At 35.1% G+C, this 23571-nt stretch overlaps 1 protein-coding gene across 2 annotated transcripts in view; it reads left to right on the top strand.

The window, feature by feature from the left end:
- Nucleotides 1-23571, top strand: part of LOC106077062 (uncharacterized) — a 119300-nt gene that overhangs the window by 36109 nt on the left and 59620 nt on the right. For both annotated transcript variants that reach the window (XM_056018733.1, XM_056018732.1), the window contains exons 2-20: nt 596-887; nt 5331-5418; nt 6851-6932; nt 7069-7184; nt 7488-7589; nt 8085-8321; nt 9521-9681; nt 10312-10513; nt 11566-11717; nt 12184-12439; nt 13559-13737; nt 14460-14607; nt 15431-15601; nt 16982-17152; nt 17820-17993; nt 18779-18958; nt 21523-21651; nt 21791-21949; nt 22737-22925. In XM_056018733.1, coding sequence (XP_055874708.1) covers nt 744-887; nt 5331-5418; nt 6851-6932; nt 7069-7184; nt 7488-7589; nt 8085-8321; nt 9521-9681; nt 10312-10513; nt 11566-11717; nt 12184-12439; nt 13559-13737; nt 14460-14607; nt 15431-15601; nt 16982-17152; nt 17820-17993; nt 18779-18958; nt 21523-21651; nt 21791-21949; nt 22737-22925 — 3040 coding nt within the window. In that variant the 5' untranslated portion in view covers nt 596-743. The remainder of the gene's footprint in view (nt 1-595; nt 888-5330; nt 5419-6850; nt 6933-7068; nt 7185-7487; nt 7590-8084; nt 8322-9520; nt 9682-10311; nt 10514-11565; nt 11718-12183; nt 12440-13558; nt 13738-14459; nt 14608-15430; nt 15602-16981; nt 17153-17819; nt 17994-18778; nt 18959-21522; nt 21652-21790; nt 21950-22736; nt 22926-23571) is intronic.

Here is a 23571-nt window from a genome sequence, read left to right as displayed (position 1 = left end):
AGTTACATCCCCTTGTAAATGTAATCCCAGGTTGTGAATGTGAACAGTCTTGGACGTGTTGTGAACTGAATGGTTAAGTCTTCGTTGAATGTAAGAGAGAGTGTGTTAAGTTAGTGAGGTCTTGTTCCCGGTCCAGGAAGGTTGGACGTTGCTTCCTGGACTGGTGTTTTGTGTATTAAATATTTATTGAAGTTGATTCATTGTTTGTGCTCTATTGGATATTATTAAAGTATTGAAGTATCATTGTTATTTCATGGAAAGTATTATTGTTATTCACGGAGTTGAAGTTTATCTAGCAATAAGTAATTCTAATTGAGTGGATATCTGGAGTTAAAGTGTATCAAGTAATAATTGTTTATATTTGTGAAACCCCTAGTGAGCCACACAACAACACAAGCTAAAACAATAATGTGAACCCTGACATTTGTCTATGTTACTGTGTTTGTTTTAAAACTATTATATAAACCGGATCTTTAAAATCTTTAAGGGAAGATAAATGCTTTAAAGTTTATATTGAAAATCTCAAAAGGAAAAACTTATATTATTATTATTATTATAATTATTATTATTATTATTATTATTTTTACCTTTACAGGAGATTGACACCATGTGATTCTGTGTGTTGAGGTGTTATGAAATAGTTCAGTTATGCTGCTGAACAGATCTAAACATGGACAAATTAAGATAGGAAAGATAACTCAGTTCTTCAACGAAACCATACGTCGACCCAAAAGGGGAAGGTTATGGCCCTTCTCTCCTTGGGTCAATGCAGAGAAATCCACGCTTCGAAGGGCATAGTGACACATAAGGCTATTCTATTAGTTGCTGTCATCATTATCACATTACTGCATCAAACTTTTGGAGAGTCCTATAGAACTAGTAGTCAGGTAATTAGCCAATTGTTTGTTGTGCAAAGACTATGGTTCATCTCGAACACTTTTTCATAGTTTAGCTTTCTCTTTTGCTTAGCAATTAGCAAAATAACAATAATAACCCGCTATTTTCTTTCTGTGACCATGTTGTTTAAGTGTAAAGCGATGGCTTTCCAAACCGATCTATAATCTCAGTAAAAACGGGGATTTTCGGTAATTTTAGGACGCTGCCAACAAGCTCTGGTATCTGGAAGTAAGCTAATGGCGGTAGGTAGTTGTGTTGGCCACGTGACACCATGGCCAACCGTCGGCCTTAGAAATTGATCAGCTCAACATCATCTGCTCTCTATAGATCGCAAGGTCTCAAATGAAGACATTTACTTTACTGTAGCTATATATTGTTGAAATGTTTGCTTCAGTAGGAGACACCACAGAAATTTGCATAGGCTTGATATCTGGCGCAGACATTTCTTCTTCTTCTTCTTCTAGCCAGCTTTATTGCTGCTGAGCTGTGAGCTCTTTTGCAGACTGTGCCAAGGAAAAAAAGTGTGCTATTTTCTTCAGTTGTTCAGCACTGCTGTACAGGGTGTTGGTTATGTTGGACTGGAGTGGTAGTAGGGTCTGCCTAAGGTGGATTAGGGAGGGGCATTCAAAAAGGACATGGTTTACAATTTCAGAGGGGTGGGCGCAGTGTCTGCAAAGGGGGAGTTGTGTGGAGTTTATTTTGTTCAGGTGGTAATTTAATAGTGGTGTGTGTCCTGTTCTTAGTTGGAAGATTGGAGATTGTTCTTTGCGGGGGAGGAAGTTAATACTGTCCAGTTTGTTAGGCGTAATCATTTCTTTGTACATGGCTCTGCCTGTGTTTCCTGATGCCCATTGGTTAGCCACTCCTCTTTGTGATTGTTAACTAACATTGACCTTAGGGTGAGGTAGTTAACAGGTCTATCTGGTTGTTCCATAGATGAACCTGCCTTTGATAGCTTATCTGCCTTTTCATTTCCCATGATGCCAATGTGTCCAGGGATCCACTGTAGTGTGATATTGATATTTAATTTTGATATCATCTGATGGATTATCACAATGAGTGTTGTCAACTCTCTTGGGCTGTTTGAGGTGCTGCTGTTAAGTTCTTGCAGAGTAGATTGGGAGTCTGGCGCAGACATAAGTACTAAATAAAAAAAAAAACCTAGTGGAATACTCAGAAAGACACAAAGATAGATGCAAATTTCTTATTCCATACGTTAGAATAAATTTGTACAAGTGCTCCTTCTTCCCTAGTGCCATTAGAGAATGGAATGGGTTGCCTGAATCAGCCAGGAAAACCAACGACTTAAAAGAGTTTAAGTCACTGATTAACATGCATGAATAGACAAACTAAATGCGTAGGACGTAATTATATCTTCTTTTTTGAAGTAACGTCTGTAATTTATAATATAAGAATATAAGAAGAGCTGTCCTTTTCAAAGTTGTAACTGGTTTTAAAAAAATCACATAAGGAGTGTTGAGTTTGTGTTTATGTGTATCTTATCTTATCTTATATAATACAGACGTTACTTAAAAAAAAAGAAGATGATTACGTCCTACGCGTCATGCATTTAGTCATGTATGTGCGTGTTGTTTGTAAATAACATTATTCCACTTAGTAAGAGAGGTCATATTGTATTGTTATGTGTAACGTGTGTACAGTGGGACTGTGTTATTGAAGACTCGTCATGTATCCAGCGTCTAGTGTTAGCGTCGCTTATATAGTTCAGTGTTCTTTAGTGTAGTTTAAGCAATATCAACATCAGTATTTAATTTTTCTGGTTCAGTGGACTCGCCTTACACAATGTGTATTATCATAATAAAGCTATTATTATTTTCGCCTATGCCATATTTCCCATTTGTCTATCACAAAAAATAACTTTTTTCCGACCCCATTGGAAAAAAAAGTGTTTTTTTTTTTCTAAAAAACTTGTCATTGTTCAAAATTTGTTATGGGTAGCTACTATTTGTTTTAATAAAATTGTCATCGGAAGATAGATCATACAAACAGCTGAAACTGAATTCAAATCTTTTCAAGCATCTTAAGTGTTGCAGCATATAAGCTTAAATAGTGTAACAGTTTAAATGACTGTCCATCAAATGGCGTGAGGAAACGCAACTTTACACCATTGCAGAATCCTAGATATTATTTATTATACGGTAAAGACTTACTCACGTTACTGAAAAGTATATTCATTTATAAATAGTAATACGCCATCTTGTCATTGAAGGTAATATTTTCATTATTTAAGAAATCATGAAAATGGATCTCTGGGAAATAAAATACTATGAGGATTTTTGACGATATAGTTTTATTTCGATAGATAAAACAGGGGTAGAAAAAAAACAATGCGTTATTTTGAAACGAAATTCTGTTATCAAAATCTATGAAGCGGCCAAACGAGCTGAAATGCCATTTTGATATCACTTTGGCGACATTATTTTAGATGTAAACTGACTGATTCTAGAAAGACGGTATATTTGATCTAAATGATGGCGATTTTAAAGTCAAGTTTCTGTTTTGTAATCTCGTCAAACGACTAGGCCCACTACAGCAACTGATGTATTTGACAAAATGTATTGATTTCTGGAAAAGTATCAAATCTCTTCGAATAATATTTGTAGCGTGTCAAAGATTCTGCTCCAAGCATGCTTGGATAATGTTCTTGACTTCAGCATGTGTAAAGTGGATTCTCTCTGCTGCAGACATAAGGTGTTAAGTCATTGGAACTCACTGTAAAAATGTTTGTTTGTTTTACATATTTCGGATGTTCCTTCAGAGTTGAAGATAGTTTACTTCCTGGTCCAAACCTCCCACAGGACGACGGGGGATGGAAGCCGGCAGGGTTTGAACCCGGGACCATCGATAAATCAAAACAACAGTCCAGCGCGCAAACCGCACGACCAGGCAGCCATCACTGTATGATTCATCGACGAATATTAGTCATTTTCACAAGAATTACAAGAAGTAATTAAGGGAAAAAAACTACGATGTAACTGTTTTCAATTTTGGGAATTCGACTGTTTTGAAACAGTCGACTGTTTTCAAAGCGGAGTAATGGATTTGATACGTCCTAAAATGTTCTATTTCACACTGAAGTGAGATGGTTGTCAATAGGCATTTTTTCTCTCTCCATTTTTAAGTAGAAAACAACGACAGTTGCAAGCGCTCATTGACAATGAAACTGAAAATAAACTTAGTTGACATCCTGTCATCCGAATGAGTTACATTTCCAGCAACAGATCTTTGCGGAGAAGGATTTCCCAACGGATCTCGCAAAGACTGCCCCAGAATTCCTGATCTGGTGAAACAGAAACAAGCTTTTGACAAATTGTTGAAACGTAGGATACAGTTTCCGAGCTTCATGCTCTGTGAGGGCTCAGTCATGATTTTCAAGTAGCCACATAGGTATAGCCTAAAATATCAATATGGTGAATAGGCGATCGAAAAATAAATAAATTAAGTCAATTTATTTGTCTTTACTTAGTCTATGTAGTAGTTTTTTGTGATTAAACATACAGTATGACTGTCACTGTCACACAGTGACTGTGTCAGTGAGTATGATGATCATGATAGCCTACTATAATATAGTATTATAAGTAATATTATTGATACACTGTATACTGTATCATACAATGATACATACTGTATCATACAATGATACAGCTTTGGCAATTCATACAAGAAATGTAAATTATAATTACAGTCAGCAAAAATACAGATGATTTTAAGGTTGGGGGGCGCGGCATATAATAGTGGGCAAGATTACAAAAAGGGGTCGCGGACTGAAAAGTTTGAGAACTGCTGATCTGGATTGACTCATGAAATGCGTACGTAGGACGTAAAAATCTTCTCTTTAGAATAGATAATTTAGAACAAGGTAATCTTCCAATCGTAGGTCTACCTGAGCCTCGAAGATTCAACTAAACTCAACTCTAGGTGTTAACTCAAATTGTAATAATTGAATCTATTCTACATAATTGAGATCTAGATTCTATATTAAGTATATTATTAGATATATAATTTTAGAGTCCAGACCCAATGTTTATAAAGAAATCTGTTAGATTTAGACTTGCATTCTGACTCAATTACTTGCTGCTGAGGACTTGCAATTAGGAATGTTAAAATTCTGGTCTCAGTAGATTATCGCTTATAGTCTTATTGTTGATTCAAGTGTCACTGTTACTTAACGTGGATAATCAATTATTGTTTAAATAGTTAACTGAACATACCAAAAAAAATTCAGCATCCTTGATAGTGACTTAATAGTTAATTGATATATATAAATCATTTCAAAAGGTGGTGAAACTTTTACTAGACCTCTAGATACTAGATCAAGAAATCTAGAACAGATCTAATTAATTTTAAGTCTTTTTTAATAGTCTAAATAAAGCATCAAATTAATGGAAGGTCATTTTGTTTCTTTTAACCAGTTCAACAATGATGCAACTTTAAGAAGTAGATCTACAGTTCTTCATTTGTATGAGCCTCAGTCCGCCAGTTGGTTTCATTGTCCTTCTGGTAGGTAGCTCTAAGCTAAGACACCAATTTTTATCACATCCATTACAAATATCCAGTTCATCTTCACACTATAGTCACACAGTTTTATACCACATCAAAATGATCCTTTTCCACTTTAAGTGAAGTCAACTGTTTGTGAATCTAACAATTTTTTTTATAGTTTTTATTTCTAGAATGTAACTAAGAAGTTTTGAGACAGTCACACTAAAACCTTTAGTGATGTTCACATTTTGTAGCTATTAAGGAAACAAATAGCAAGAAGATATATCAAGAATTTTGTCTGGTGAAAAACACTGCTCCTACTCCTGTCAAATAAAATGTATCCTATGTTAAGCCAATAATTATTTCAAACATACAAATGTTTAGAATTCTTTAGACAAAATGTCAGTTTATCCCTGTACATATCCTTACCCCTTTACAAATCCTTATCCTTCAACTGAGTGATAAAGTGCTTAGTTTCTGAACCAAGGAGGGTGTCCTGGGCTCAAATCCTTGTTAAGTATGGAATGGGTTGCCTGAGCTAGCCAGGAAAACCTGTGACTTGGCAGAATTTAAGTCATTGGTTAGTATGCATGACTAAATGCATGACGCGTAGGACGTAATCATCTTCTTTTTTGAAGTAACGTCTGTATTATATAAGATAAGATAAGACCATGATTTTTAATTTTGGGATCTTTAGGGTGTCTGTGTCCACCCATCTCTAATGGGAACCTAATATTCGTTGGGAAAAAGTAAAGGCAGTTGGTCATTATGCAGATCACATGACTTTCTTGTTAACTATTGACCACAGAAACAGATGGAGGCGTGGTGTCTCAGCGGTCAAGCGCCTAGCTTCCAAACGAGGATCCTGGGTTCGAATCCTGGTGAAGACTAAGATTTTTAATTTTGGGATCTTTGAGGGCCTCTAGATTCACCCACCTCTAATGGGTACCTGACATTAGTTGGGGAAATGTAAAGGCGGTTGGCCACATGACACCCTTGTTAACTGTGGGCCACAGAAACAAATTACCTTTACATCATCTGCCCTATAGACCACACAAGGTCTGAAAGGGGAACTTTTTTTTTTACAGAAACAGATGACCTTTACATCATTTGCTCTATAGACCATTAGGTCTGAAGAGGGAATTTAATTTTATTGTGTCAAAAATGGAGCATACATTTTCCTCTGCATATAAATTGAGCCTCTCAACATTTTATCACTGCTAACACAAAATAATTACAACAAGATTTAAACTATGATAAAAACATCATAGAAGAATATTATATATTTTTTTTCTACAAGTTACTCATCCCTCAGAATTTCAATTATCTCAATATGTTTTAATGACAAAGAAAAATATTTAAATACAGTTTTCACTACTTCTTTTTGTAAAGTAGTTAATGTGTGAAGTAATATTTATTACTAACCATTCCAATTTCTTGACATGTTTAGATTGGATCTATCACAACAATCATTGCTACTTCTTCATTGAAGCCAAACTCTCCTGGACTCAAGCTGAAGCCTTTTGCAGCAGGTAGAATTTTTTTTAGAGAGATTTTGTATTCTTCCTTTTATATAAAACTATCTTATATTTTTGAAAAGACTTACACATTCTAACATTATGGATAACTGGATAATTAATGCTCAATGTTGTTTTGTTTTTTTTATAGCAAAGGTGGAAATCTAGTCTCTATTACTAGTCAGACTGAGCAGAACTATGTCGCTACACTTCTGAGGGATATCAGATCACCTGAAACCAATGAACCTGAGTATAAAATTTGGATTGGTTAGTTCCTTTTTTTTTTAAAGAACAGAAGTCATTTTATTATTAGGTCAACAATTTCTATTCTTTACTTTAATGCTTTTCTGTTAAATTTTATTCTTATTAGAAATTAATATTAATTATGTATTTTCAGTTGTATGTATATTGAGCTGTTTCTTGTAGACTTTTCTTAGGTTATTTTAAAGTATTTATTTTCTATTCTTAAGCTAGTTGTAAAACCATACAAGAAAAAATTAGATTTTTTAAATTACAAGAATTGAATTAATCATGTAATAAAGCTAAAAGATTACTGTCTTATTTTTTTAGGCTTAGTTCGTCACTTGAATCAAGCCTTTATCTGGTCTAATGGGCAAACTGCTGTTGAACAAGATGGTTTCTGGGCAGTTAATGGACTGGATTCTATTAATGGTAATTTCATAGATTGCTTCATACTTCTTTATATACTCTTTTTCTTTTTTTTAAGAAATAAAAGGTACATTTAGTTAAAACATCTTGTAAAAGACTAAAATCAAACTTAGAACTAAGATGGCTGCCTGGTCGTGCGGTTTGCACGCTGGACTGTCGTTCAGATTTATTGATGGTCCCGGGTTCAAATCCTGCCCGCTCCCATCCCCCGTCGTCCTGCGGGAGGTTTGGACTAGGAAGTAATTATCTTCAACTCTGAAGGAACATCCGAAACATGTAAAACATTTTACAAAACATTTTACAAACATTTTATTAATTTAAAAAAATTATTCATTACATCTTTTGAACTAGTATTGATGCAAATGTAATTTGGTATGAACTTTAAAAACATTTTACTTGTAAGAGTTTTAAACAAAAATACTATTTAAAACACTTCTATCAAATTAATTCTGTTTTTATAAATAAAAAAAATACAAAGAGTTTGTTCTTTCTTTGCAGCTTCACCTATCAGTAGACTCTGCTGTTACTTGAGGGCGGAGCCTCCTGCTTACCAAGACCTGCGATGGGTTCTCACAAGTAACTGTGAAGAGCCTCATGTTTCACTGTGCATTATGCAGCCTTGTGAGGAGCAGACTTTGCGGTGTGAGGATGGTTCCAGATGCATCAACAAAGCATGGAAGTGTGATGGCCATTGGGATTGCAGGGATGGTTCTGATGAGGCCAAATGCAATGAGGGTGAGAGTCTAATGTATTTCCTTAAATGTACACTGATTTTGAGTTGCGGTAGCTGAGTGGTTAAGTATTTGGCTTCTGAACCTGTGGTTTGAATCTTGGTGAAGACTGGGATTTTGAATTTCTGGATTTTTAGGGTGCCCCTTGAGTCCACCCAATGCTAATACCTGACTTCAGTCGGGGAAAGTATAGGCGGATGATAGTTGTGCTGGCCACATGACACCCTGCTCATTAACCACTGACCAAAGAAACAGAGGACTTTAACATCATCTGCCCTATAGATCCAAAGGTCTGAAAGGGGAACTTTCCTTTTTACACTGATTTCAGTAAAAAGAACATCATTATCATCATGTATCCCTTGACTTTTGTTGTAGGGCTGCTGTGACAGTTCATGTAACCACATTCCTCCACTTTTACCAGTCAGAAACTGTTCTTGGCAGGATATCAAGAGAGAGGCAGGTCCATTCCTTTATGTTGACCAGTCAGCTTTTCTTTCTGCTACCCTTTCTTTGTGCTCCCCTCCCTTTTTGATAGTGAGTCATGTCTTCCAATATGACCAAACCAGCTCAACTTTTGTCTCTTGCAAATCCCAGGAAATTAAAAGTAAAAATAATATATTTGTCATGCAAATCTGTTTCCATTATGCAACTTAAAGCTTATAGCAGTATAATGTATTTCCTTAAATGTACACTGATTTTGAGGCGTGGTGGCTGAGTGGTAAAGCACTTGGCTTCTGAACCGAGGTTCCAGGTTCAAATCCTGGTGAAGACTAGGATTTTTAATTCCAGGATCTTGGGCACCTCTGAGACCTCCCAGCTCTAATGGGTACTTGACATTAGTTGGGGAAAGTAAAGGCGGTTGGTCGTAAAAATGGGCCACAGAAACAGATGATCTTTAGATCACAAGGTTTGAAAGGGGAAACTTTACTTTTTAAAAATTAAAGCTCATAAATAAGAAGGTAAATGAGAGTGCCCTTTAAATCATAGGATATACTAATTCTAGACACAATGCAACAACTGAAACTATGTATTCATTACTAGTTGTCACACCCACTATAGGACCAAGAAATCAACATTGCACCATCTCTATAGAAAATACAGATAATTTTGACTAGCTACACACTCATTGAGTAAGTAAAAGCTTTGGATGTATGCATTTTTATTGCAATTTGAATGTAGTTTAAAAAAATGTTTGTTTTCTAGGTTCTTCAGTCACACCCCCTTCATACTCAAGACAGTGTGGAAGTCTAATGAAAGGCGCTTCTGGTGTTTTGGTTTCTCCAAATTTTCCTAGTCACTACCCTGCTTTTTCTAGTTGCACTTGGAAAATTGAAGTTTTACCGCCAAGTGTTATTGAAATAACGGTAAGATCTGTACACTCTTTTCTATTTTTATAACAGTATATTTTTCAACTTAAGATTGTTTTTTTTGTGGATATATTAAAGTCTTTTGTTTGGACTCTTTATAACGCCTTTGTCACCCAAATAAGTTAATACAGCTAGTTTTTGTTTTGCTTTAATAGATCTAAAGGGGCAAGGTGGTTAAGTGGTAAATCCTTGGCTTCCAAACCAATGGGTCTCTGGCTCAAGTCCCAGTGAAGACTGGGATTGTGAATTTCTGGATTTTTAGGGCACACCTTAGTCCACCCAACTCTAATGGTTAACCTGCCAATTTTCTTTTTTTAAAGTTGTGCTAACCACATAATACCCTCATTAACCATGGGCAACAGAGATGACCTTTACATCATCTGGCCCATAGATCACATAGTCTTTACTTTTTACTTGTCAATAGATATAGTAAGTTTTTAAATAGCATAGAAGGCAGACTAGCTATTCACATTTCAGTTTTGCATTCATTTTCCAGTTTCACTTCCCTGTGTTGACCGGACTAGACTTTAAACTTTAAACAACTTTTGTATTACTACATTGATGTAAAAAGAAAACCATCTCATTTAACAACACAGCAAATGTGATTTTTTTTTTCCTCCCTCTCAGGTAGAGACGTTAGCTATTGAAGCACAGTACGACTCTCTTCAAATCTTTGATTGCCCCGATATGTCTGATACAACACTGTTAGACTATTTGGATGGCAATGTATCCAATACAAAAGTGATCTCTTCAAATAATTGTGTGCTGGTCAAATTTCAGTCTGACCACTCTATCGAAGCCAGTGGATTTAACATCACATGGCAAGCAGGTACACAGTGTAAATTGAGATAAGCATACCATAGTTAAACTAGTTAGTTTGTATTGATGCTACAGATAAATCATTACTTAACTAATTAGTTTGCTTGTATCAATGCTATAGGATAAAAAACCGGACACATCATTACTTGATCTAAAAACTCAATGCTATTCACTTAATTTCAATTGTAGAAAATGTATACACAATTTTATTTTTAAAAATGTAAGAGTTATGTAGTAGTAGTACTTACATCTAAAAAACTAGTCTGATCAAATAGTGAAAGACACTCAAAGTAAAAAAAAACAATTGTTCATAGTCCCAGTGTCCATTATATTATTACAACTATGGTGGCGACAGGGGTAACTATATGTGTTATCAGCTAACACAGCAGAGGCAGGCCAGCGCTATGTGAGGGGTCAACTGAGGGGTCAACCGAGGGGTCAACCAAGAACAGTGAAAAGGGGAGATGCTTCAAGGAATGTCTGTGATCTGAACACACCATATGCTTATTACTCGTGCGATGGTCATGTGATCATCCAGTAAGATCTAGCCTTGTTCAGTCATAATTGAGAAGGTCTTCAGGTACCCTATATAAAGAGCATAGGTGTCAGAGTTGAGAAAGATTTAGATTCAGTTCAATACAGTGAGCCCAGTGTGAAGTTGGTCTGGTACAGTAGAATGCAGGACGAGACAGAGGACATTAGATTTGAGCTTGGTATAGCAGTACAGAGTTAATACTGCAGTAGGGTTATTCATCGTGAAGCCAGTCTGAGTATCATGTTGCCCTATTCTACAGCACTGGTTGTGAATTTATTTGACGTTAAAGAATCACAATATTTTTAGCCCAATTTTTCAAGTTCCCAGAGTGCAATGTTGTGCAGGGCTTGCAGAGAGCCTGATAAAGAGAATCCGCTGCTATTAATTTAAACGCTTTCTTTTTCCAAGTTCCATTGGAATTTGTGATTGTTTGCTAATTAAAAAAAAAAAAAAAGGATTTTTGTGTTGACAGAATTTTCATTAAAAATATTCCTTTCCTTAATTATTCTAAAACATTCTTTCTTCAGTTGATTCTCATGTTTCTGGCTGTGGTGGTACGTTGTATGCAACAAGAAGCTATCAGCACTTGAGATTTCCTACCTCACGTTCTAGAGTTTTCAAGCAAACAAGTTGTGAGTGGTTGGTCTCAGCTTCTGCCAGTACTGTTCTACATATATTGGTAACTATTTTAAGGCTGCTTTTTTTTTCTCTTTTGCTTTATTTAATACACGAATCAGTATAGGCTAATATTTTATAAGAAAGTATTTTTTTGAAAAGCTGATATTTGTTAACTATTTAAGGCATGATTATTATTAAATAGATTGTAAAAAAATAATACTTTATGAATTAATATTATTTTAGTAATAATACATATGTTGTTTTTTTTACTTGTCATTTTCTAAAATATATTGAATGTATAGATTAAAGTTATTTTTTTTACCATTATTGTTTATTTGAGTACAAATGACTTATTTTGTAGGAAAGAAATATATAAAATATTGATATAGATACTTTCATGCTTTTTTGTTTAGCTGTAAGTATAAATGTTTTAAATTTAATTTTGTTTCAATGGAGAATTTCTTTCTTCTTTTTTAAAAAGTTGTAATATGATGCTTACATGTTGTTCAAATCATATTATCCATCAGATGAACATCACCTTCCAATTGAAAGGTCAAGATACGATCACAATCTACGATGGCCCTAACAGCAAGTCTCCCCTAATCCTTCAGGTGAACTCTACTGTAGGTGTCATAGCTCCTGGTGAATCTCAGCCTGGAGTTGACTCTTTGGGGATGGCCTCAAGCAACATTCATCCTGTGATAGTTTCATCTGGTCCACATCTGTACATTCATGTTAGCTTAGGCAGCAAGACAACTGGTCAGATACTTTCCTATTCTGAAGGTACTTCACAGAAAGTGCTGATATATTGTTGTTTTTGTTGATTTTTCTTCTATATTCTTATGTGTTCTTTTTCATTTACTTTTAATAGTCCGTGTCTTGTCATAGTAAAATTACTCTAAAGAAAATAATTGGGAGAATTTTTTTTTATTTCTAATGCCAAATTGTTGCTAAGTTCTATACCACCTTGAAGTAGTTTAGTTATTTCCTCATTTTGTTAGCAATTAGAATGTTGAAAATATCAGTTTTGTTTGTAAAATGTTTTACGTGCTTCAGATGTTCCTTCAGAATTGAAGAAAATTGACTTCCTAGTCCTAACCTCCCGCAGGACATGACTCTTGCTTTTACGTCTTTTTATTCACACCTCTTAGTTGGCAGACAACTGTATCTGACTGTATCTGACTGTTTCTAACTGAAACTCTCCCTAGACCACAACCATTTTTGATTTACCTTGTAATAGAAACTTACATTTGAGTTTTAGTAATCTTGTTTCCAATTTGCTGGATAGCTACCTGGTTGTGTGGCAATACACCTCAAAGTGTTATCATGAGGGTCCCAAGTTTGAACCCTGCCCCGTGGTCCTGCAGGTTTCGGCTTTGGAAGAAATAATCTTTTTTCCTGAAGGAATGTCTGAGATATATAAATAAAATAAAGTTTTTTTTTATAAAACATGTTCTGTGTATTGAAAGCCATCATTGATCTCCAAGAAATGCATATATGTTCATGCCTTAAAGTGTGACTTGTTAAAAGAGACAAAAAACTGATTAAAACAAAAGTCTAAATGAGAGTCAAATTGATTGACATTCATCTATTTCTTATGAAGTTTTGCCAAGTTGCTGCTAAGTTCTATACAACATTAAAGTAGTTTGGTTCTTTCTGAATTTTGTTAACAATTAGAATGTTGATATTATGTTGTGAGATATGATAAATATATTTTTAAAAATCTATTTATACAGCCTACATACATAAAAATATATATATATATACAAGTTATTTATAACATTATTTTGCTTTTAAGATGGAAATTAGTTTTGACTTTTTAACAAATTTTACTACATATATTTCATGCGAATATGGTCAATACTTTAAACCAGAAGTTATCTACTATACTTTTTTCCCCAGGTTGCGATGTTTTTATTTCCTCTGAATCGTCTTTCATTTTGTCTCCTGGCTATGCCAGCCTGCACTATGTGAACAACCTCAAATGTCGATGGTCATTTAAAAAACATGGACTAGGCAAAACACAAGACGTTATTTTTTTTCCAAACTTTCACACAGAGGCAAACAAGGATTATGTCCAAGTAGGTAGAGCTACATGTAATGATCAGACTTACACCTCATTGTGATAGGAAAGTTATTGCAACCTACATTTTAGTTGCTCTGATTCTATTTAAATTTTAAATATGGTTATTGATTTTTTTATCAAATAAAAATTTTAACATTTATTTGAGATTGATGAGAAATTGTTTGATGACCACTTCCATTTTCCTAGAGATTAGAAACAAGATCTTCCATTCATTTTACTATATAGTGAACAAATGTCTCCACATGCAGAGCACTACTATTACTAAAAGCATTTAAGTTTTTGTTTTTAATAATTAAACTGTTTTATGCAGCCACCATCAGTAGTCTAATTACTTTGCCATCGTCTGCTGATATGGTAATACTTCACTGGCACAAAGACATTAGTTGGCTCCTCTCCATTAAGGCTAGAACAGAAAGATTTAAAAACTCCTTTATCCCACTTTCTGTCAAGTGTTTCAAGCTCATTCCGAGAAGTACATAGAAGTACACAGAAGCCTAGTTTATAAAGCACTGGTTGTGTGGTAGTTTGTGTATATTTCATGTGTTAGTGTTGCTTCATGTTTGCATCTCTCTCTATATATATTGTTATTGTTACAGTAGTACTGCTGAGGGGGACAATCGTAATCAAATGGAATATCCATTTGTTTGGACCAATAAAAGTATCTTATCTTACCTTATCTAGAAAGATGAAATTAAAGAAATCGTTTTTCTTCCTTAGGTGAGGAACACATCATGTGTTTTAGAGACTCTCTCTGGTATTCATCTCCAGTATCAAAGAGTGAGTGCTACAAAGTCAGACTTTTCCATTGAGTTTGTTTCAGACTCAACAGTGAATAGAGGCCAGTGGGCAGCTCTTGTTTCTTTTGGTAAGCAAACATTGGTTTACCCATTTTAGCAAATATTGAAACTTTGTTTTTGTAATATCAACCAAATTTTAACTCATGTAATGCTTTTATAGTAATAGATCCCACTCTAGACAGAAACGAAATTATTAGTACAGTAAAGAATTTATGACATGTTGCCTATTCAGGATGGCTGCCTGGTCGTGTATTATGATGGTCCCAAGTTCAAACCCTGCCCAATTCTATCCCCTGTGGCTCTGTTTGGACTAAAATTTAATTACATTCATTTCTGAAGGAACATTTGAAACTAAGAACAAAAGAAAGGGAAATATTAATTAAACATGACACTTATATATCAGGACATCCAAAATAGGAGAAAAAATTAGATCTATAAAAATTTAGAAATGTGCAGTCTGTTAGGTCTTGTTACATGATGAGACTCTCTTTAGCAATACATTAACACCAAAAGTGAAAATCATAGTTCTATAAATCATTTAATCTTAATTTAATAGCTAAAACTGCCAACTCTATTTTGTTTCTATTCCTCTAGTTTGGCTCTTTTATCTCCCTTCTTTCAACAAGCATTCCCACCATTCCACATTCAGACTATGACGCGCATCTTAACACAGTCATGTGAATAGAATTTTTAAAACATTACAGTGGTATGACTGAAAAAGCTTGAGTTAATTTAATTTAAAAAATACAACAACCTAATGTTCTGTCTTTGCTTATTATAAACATATTTGTGGACAGAATTCTGTTAATATTGGTGTTTAATTAATTATCTATATGTTTGAGCTGACAAGAGATAGCCTGTAAATGCCGAATGATTTTTGTTCTATTTCAGACTGTGATAAATTTCCGGCCTCACCCCCCATCAGTGTCAATACTACAGAGAATCATTTTGGTGCAGTGATTCAGTTTTCTTGTCCTCCTGAAAATGATCTCGTTGGCCCTGCCTTTGCAGTCTGTGGTGTGAATGGTCAGTGGTTTCCATCCAAGCTGCCCAGTTGTAAAAGTAAGTCAGTTGACAAAATCTTACCTGAATCACTATGTAATTTTTTTGGAACTACCATGATACATAGCTTGGAAATGCAGTGGCAGAGCGGTTAAGCGCTTGGCTTCCGAACCTGGGGTCCCAGTTTTAAATCCTGGCGAAGACTGGGATATTTAATTTCAGGATCTTTGGATGCCTATGAGTATACCCAGCCAGTACATGACATTAGTTAGGGAAAAGTAAAGGCGGTTGGTCATTGTGCTAGCCTCCTCTTAGGCATGGGCCTCAGGAACAGATGACCTTTACATCATCTGCCCTTTTGTTTGCAAGTTCTGATAGGGGAACTTTACTCTTTTTACTTTGATACATAGCTTAGTAAATTATCTCTTTTTCTAAGAGAAACTCTCTATGTTGGACCAATATTTTTAAAGAATAAATTATTGTTTGGTGAACATTACATGCAATAACACTACTATATGGCTGCCTGGTCGTGCAGTCTGCGTGCTGGACTGTTGTTCTGTGCTCTAGATGGTCCAGAGTTCATACACTGCCACTGACATAAATCTTCTTCCTGCGTGAGGTTTGGGATAGGTTGTTAATGGCAAAGACAAACAGACACAAACACTCTTTTGTTCCCCTGGCAATCAAATCATTAAAATGAAACAATCTGGTATAAACTTTGTCACATGTAAATTATGAGTGAGTCTGGTGTGAATGTACACTTTGGTTTCTTATAGTTATAATGTTTTTTGTTTGGTGTAATGCACAAATTGTAAGACAAATTTCCATACGGACAATAAAGATTATTATTATGTTAGAAATGAACGAGTAGTCATTCTCTGGCACTGCCAGGGTCGAGTTTCGCTAAAGAGAAATAAAATTCATCGTAGTCCCTTTAACAGTTTCCACTGAGGAATTTTCTGGTGATGTGGCAGGTCTGCAGCAGTACCGCCCTCTGACAGGCAACGAAGATGTTCCTAGTATTATTATTATTAATTATCTTCAACTCAGAAGAAACATCTGAAGCATGTCAAACAATATTCAAACAAAACCGATACTAAATATTTTCATATTCTACTTTCTATTTTTTTTAAATGAGCTGCATTGAATTTTTCATGGACACATTTTTACTTATAACATTATTTTTACAAATTCGCTGCTATGTGATTTATATTCTACCAAAAATTAAATACTTTCAAAATAGATTCTGGCATGTTATAAAAAAAATGCTGCTGTCAGAAAATGATACCTGGCTCAATCAATGAAAACTTCAATTTGATTGTTACATTTGCAATTTATTTTTTCTTATTGGAACCATTTCCATTATGTATTTATAAATGAAAGTGCAGGATGATATTTTTCATCTCAAAAATAATTTTATACTACACTGTACTCTTGTAGAGACAGACTGTGGACCAGCTCCTGCAATAGCGAACGGTTATTTGGTTGACCTCAATGGCACAGAGATAGGAAGTGTAGCCCAATATAAGTGTTTCAATGGTTACAAGATAGTGAACCATGAAAATGCCATGTGCGAGAAAGGAGTTTGGAAAAATGTCCCTGTTTGTAAAGGTTAGTTTGTATACTTACACTATCTGAAGATGTTGTACACCTTTTGAATCAGTTAGTTATTATTTATTTGTGTTATCAATGACTTTTAAAAGCTTTGCTATCTATGCATGTATTTGTGTTTTGTTATGATTATTATTTTTTATGTGTGTTTCTGTATTGTAAGAATTTTCATTCAAACCATTTGTTATTATTTCAAAACTATTTTTTTTCAATATGTAACAACTATATATTGTTCTTGTAACTTTATATTATATCCAAAATTTCCAAGATAGCTTTTATCTTAAAAAAAATATTCATCCAGATTAATTACAATTGGGTAAAGTAAAGTTCCCCTTTAAGTGTCCAATAGTGAAAACATCAATTTGATCATTACATTTACTATTTATTTTTTCTTATGTAACAAATTGCTCAAGGATCTAGTTATTCTAACCTTAGCACCAATAAGAAAGTTTTAAAAAGTTGTGTTGTCATTACACATTTTTTTTTCTTTCTTTAAATTTAAGTTAACAGAATTTTATTTTGTGAGCAATTCATTGAGTTCTTTATGTGAGCGATTCATATGAGTTCTTTATGTGAGCAATTCATTGAGTTCTTTATGTGAGCAATTCATTGAGTTCTTTAGTGAATGTCAGCACTTCACTAACATCTGGTTTGAATGTTCTGACAGCAATAACCTGCCCCAAAGAGCCTCCTCCTGCTAATGGACTTGCACTGGCTGAATATATTAGCTATGGCTATGTGAGGGAATATTTTTGTGCAGATGGATATCAAATGATTGGAACTAAGTTCTCTCACTGTGGATCCAGTGGTCAATGGAGTCATTCTCGTCCAATCTGTCAAGGTAATCTGTTTTCTAAAGGTTTGCTTCAATTTCATTTATATTTATAGTCATTAGTTGTTAGTGTATTAATATAATATTTAATTCCTTCACTGCTTTTTTTTATTATCTAGATATCATTTGTTGACCTTAAATATTATGCTATATAACCACCTTCACCTATCCCTAGTCTATTTGACCGTTGGGACAGCACACAAGATTTGTGGACCATCATTCTCCATTTCTCTCTGTCTTTTGCTTTGGATAGAATTTCTTTCACTGACAGGCCCATCTATTCTTTTATGTTGTCTTCCTATCGCTTTCTCTGTCTGCCTCATTATTCTTTTTCTTGGTTTTGTTCTATGTAGGAAGGTCTATGCAAGCCATGAAGACCTTGTAATATGGACGTAAAGTTTTAGTTTGTATTTTTTACAGTAGTTATCAGGTCATCTCGGAGTCCTAATAACCTTGTCTGTAATCTCTTTGCTTGTGATGCGATCTTTAAATGTGATACCTAGAATCTTTGTGTAGCATCTCACAATAAAGAATATAATTAAGGGTTACTAATTAAAGTTAATGAAGGCTTAAGATTGCTGTTTATTAAAAATTGGAATTACAGTTGCAGGCAGAGATTGAAGCTTAAAAAGAATGCATAATTTTATTAAAGCTAAAATGCATTCTATTGATTGGCCGATGTTCCAGCCATCTGCAAACAAAATAATTATAAAAATGGAAATTTTGATTTAAATTTGGTTTATGACCCTGTAGAAGTGAATATAATCTAACTTCCACTGTGTTTCATTCTCTAGCTCCCAGCTGCCCTAGACTAACTCACATACCTCATGGATTTACCAATGTTAGCACAGATCCTGTTTTCGTTGGGACATCAGTAAAGATCACCTGCGATAAAGGCTATGAGCCCAGTGACCCTAACATTCTAACTTGTCTGCCTAGTTTGCAGTATGACCTGCCTGTTCCTTTCTGTACAGGTGAGATAACTAGACTTAACCACACTGTCATCTTTGCATACTTTACTTAAGTACCATTACATAATGTTTCATTTGGTGCAATGCAAATATTAAAGACAAATTTCTTTATTGATAGTAAAGGTTAATATTATTATTGTTGCCTGATAATCCGTAGGCTCAGTATTGACTGTTATTGGCATACAAATTTTGATCTCAGAGATTTCACATTTAGATAAGATTGACTTCATCATGTTTTGAAAGTAGTGCTGGTCCACTTTGATTAAGTGAACCCTGACTAGCTGTTTGGCTAAGCTTACAGGGATTATTATAGATTCAACGCTGTGTTCAAAGTGTTAATTTCAGGACTTATGTTTATAACAAGCTGCTGTGACGAACAAAGCTACACTTCTATACTTTAAGAAAATAACTGTGTAAAAAATAATAATTTGTAATACTTCTTATTAACAACTCATATGTTGAGGTGGTCAGTACTGTAAGTAACATTTGTTTATTATAAGGTAATGTTATACAATGCAGTGAAAGTCCTCAATTTGTGGAATGAGGGTAATGAAGTAGTTGAATCCCCTTGTAAAGGAAAAAGCTGTACAACTCAGCAGGCTGAAAAGTAAACCAAAGTGTGAAGTGTGGCATTTTTATGAGAAGCACTTTTCATGGGACTAATCTAACATAACACAATGTTTCTTGAAACATGTGCTTGCCTGGAAGTCAAGAAGTGCATTGGATGGCTGCTGGCTTGTGTAGTATGCACTCTGGACTGTCATTTGGTGGTCTCAATGTTCTAGGGTTCAAACCCTGACCACTGCCATCCCCAGTCATCCTACAGGAGGTTTGGGCTAGGATCTAATTGTCTTCAAATATGAAGGAACATCCAAACATGTAAAACAAAAACCAACAGTGCAGAAATTGGTACTATCAATGGATTGCATAGTTTACACTGTTTATGGAACTGTGCTGAATATTGCATGATGACTAAAGTGTTCCCAGCTGCAGAAGCTTATGATGTGCCTTTAAAAAAACGTTCCCCTTTCAGACCTTATGATCTATAGGGCAGATGATGTAAAGGTCATCTGTTTCTGTGGCTTATGGTTAATGAAGGTGTCATGTGACCAGCACAATGACCAACCGCCTAACATATTTCTATGTCAACAAATGTCAGGTACCTATTAGAGCTGGGTGGACTCAGAGGCACCCAAAGATCCCGAAATTAAAAATCCCAGTCTTCTGGGACCCCTGGTTCAGAAGCCAAGCACTTTACCGCTCAACCACCGCACCTCCCATAAGGTGTCTATGTATGAACTAAATTGTGAACTAGGAGACATTTTTTGACATGCAATTGGTTAGATATTATTGAAGTTCATTTAGTATCAACTCTACCATGCTATTAAGTTAATGTCTCTCTTATGTTTGTACACTTTTATAGTTTATGTTTTTAAAATATAATTTAAAATGTATGCCTGGATACACCAAACTGGGTCATAGTATGTAGCCAGCAGACAGAAACAAATGACAGGAAGTGGTTTCTTGATAGTTGTCACTGTGTTATTTTGGATGGGCGTAGGGCAGGGGTTCTCAACCTGTGGGTCGCGACCCCCTTGGGGGTCGATTGACCATTTTCCAGGGGTCGCCTAAGACCATCGAAAATATGGATTGTTATTGTCTACTCTTCTATTGTCAAATGTGTTTGGGGTGGGGTGGGGTCGCGGCAGAGTGGGGGATTGTAAAAAGGGTCGCCGAGCTCAAAGGGTTGAGAACCGCTGTCATAGGGTGACATTGGGTTCATGTTATAGAATTGTAATGTAGGCCTATGGATGAATGTATGTTTGTAATGTAGGCATAATCAGGAGGAATACTTGTACATTCAGACATCTCTCATTAAATGAAGAAATAACATTTGATATTGCAGACACAAATATAATGTTTAATATATCTACAATATCTTGAATCACCACATAGAATGAGATCCACAATATTAATATAGCTTTTATATAGCGCTACTTTCATGCTCATAGCATGCTCAGAGCGCTTTTGGTCCAATCTCATTTGTGGACCAGTGGGTGGAGGGGGTATCTAGGAGTTGGTTTTCTGTGCTGCCTTTAGGTACTCAGTAAACACAACTCTGCCCCGAGTGGGGTGTCGAACGTCGAGCCCCCTTCTAGGTAGCCAAGCCAAGTTCAAGCGCACTTGGCCTCTCGACCACGCTTCCCACCGCTTCCCACAATATATTCCAAGTATAATCAGTAACAATCCTTCATAGAAATATGTTAGACTAACAGAGCAATAAGATAGTAACTGGTACAAGTCTCTACTAACTCTTTGTAATAGCTATCCTCTATTAAGTTTCTCACTAATTACTTTCAATGACTGCCCTCTACTAACTGTCTGCCTATAATCACTGTCCTTTAATAACTATCAAATAATTGGATAGCTCAAGGTTAAAAGTATTCACCCTCAGAAACATGAGTGTTGTGCATTACACTCAACAAATCAAAATAGGGTGTACTACTGTATGGCACCAACTTTGAGGTGGTGACAATAGTCAAGTTCTTTTTCTTATTTGTTTTCAGACATAGATGAGTGCACTATAGGAAACCATACCTGTGAAGAGCATGTTTGTCAGAATCTACCAGGGGATTTCTCGTGTTTTTGCAGGAGAGGTTTTCAGCACCCTGTAGGATCAAATCACACATGTATAGGTCAGCGTTGTCTTTCATACAATGTAGAGCACAAATTTAAACTTTTAAAAGAAGATTTTGAAGGATGCTACACTTTTGAACCACTTAAGACCCACTTAGGTTTAATATTGCTCATGACACTTGAAGTTACTATCGACAGATGTGAATGAATGTGAAGCGAACAATGGAGGATGTAATCACCAATGCAACAACACAAGGGGAGGCTACTTGTGCCAGTGCGCAGAGCATTTCCTACTGTATGAAGGACCAAAAGACCGGAGATCAAACTTTTCATTAAGTCCCAACAAAACTTGTATAGGTAAGAATACATTGCAACTAGTCCTGGGCTACACTGAGGGAAAAATCAGCGGAGACCTTCAACAATAGTTTGAAGCCTTTGCTTTTATAGTTAGATCTAGTGTTGGTGTAAAGGGCAGCGCTTCATGCTTCCATAATTCTAACATTTCCTTTTCTAGAAACTGTATGTATTTGAACTGGTAATGTAATAGAAATTAAAAAAATGACAGCTAAATCTGTCACTGGGTAAATTCAATAAATGACCAGGAAAAAGGATACCTTGAAAAAGTTGAATCATAGTCTAGAAAGACCTGATCTTGGTAAAAAGAAAAAAAAAAAATTCAATGGACTTTCAAAAATTAGTGAAATGTCATTTTCTAAACTGCTCACATTAGAATAATAATAGTCTGTTAATTTTAAGGATCTGCTCAAGATAACATAGAAAGTTGTGTATAAAAATATATTAAGATTATATGTGGGACAATATTTAAAGACTCACTTTCTCTGAAGGAACATTAGTAAAGGATTACCTATAAAGTTCATTTATATGAATGGAAATAAAATAAGCAGACGCCATAGTTGGAAGTCTGTGTATAGTACTGTACATTTTCTTTATTTATTGATGGACCATATGAATAACTGTACTTAAAGATACTCATTTGAAGCAAACAATCTAACAAAACAATAACAAGAATATCTTATCTTATCTTATATAATACAGACGTTACTTCAAAAAAAGAAGATGATTACGACCTACCGTCATGCATTTAGTCATGCATATTGAGTCCTTTTTTTTTTTTTCTTTGTAGAAACTTGTCAGCTGATACCATTGGTTAGTGGCATGGATGTGGTTTATAGTGAGAGACCATTGTACAATGGTGTGTACATTTTAGGTACCAATGCCACTATCAAGTGTCCATCTGGCCATCACCCTGCACTCAGTATTACTAGATGTGTGTCTTTAAACGTTTGGTATCCAAACTTACAAAAATGTAAAGGTAAGCCGATATATAATTTTCTGGTTCTCTCATCTATCCATTGACTTTAGTTGTAGAAACGCTGTGACAGTTCCTGTAACCTAATCCCTCCACATTTCCTGGTCAGCAGCTGTTCTTTTATGTTGTCCAGCCAGCTTTTTTTTTGGATGACCCCTCCTTCTTGCTCCCTCCACTGTACCTCGAAGAATGACTTTTGACAGTGAGTCATGTCTTAAAATATGACCGAACCAGCTCAGCTTTCGTCTCTTCACAGTATTAAGGAGTTCTTCCCTTTTGCCAGCCAGAGTGTTGACTTTTAAAAATAAAACTCATTTGTACTCATCATTTTTCATTATTATTTACTATCAAAAGCTTGGATTATTTTTTCAGCCTCTGCGTTCAGTGTCCAACTTTCATAACCATATAGAAGTGCAGAAATACAGTTTTAATTTTACTGGGAGGTGGATGTTACTCTTCCAGATATTCCACAGTTTGGTCATGGCAGCAGAGGCCAAGCTTTTTTTTTAATCTCTTTTATTGATCCTCCATCTCTTGTTATGTTTGACCTATCTAATATCTAAGTATTTAAATGAAGCAACTTCTTCTTATGTTTAGCCATTTAACAGTATGCAACATCTCCAACTATCAGATCAGATTTCTAAAAATC

The sequence above is a fragment of the Biomphalaria glabrata genome, chromosome 2, assembly GCF_947242115.1.
Source record: "Biomphalaria glabrata chromosome 2, xgBioGlab47.1, whole genome shotgun sequence".
Lineage (NCBI taxonomy): Eukaryota > Metazoa > Mollusca > Gastropoda > Planorbidae > Biomphalaria > Biomphalaria glabrata.
Note: the sequence above shows the minus strand (reverse complement) of the source record. Positions and strands in the feature narration are given on the sequence as shown.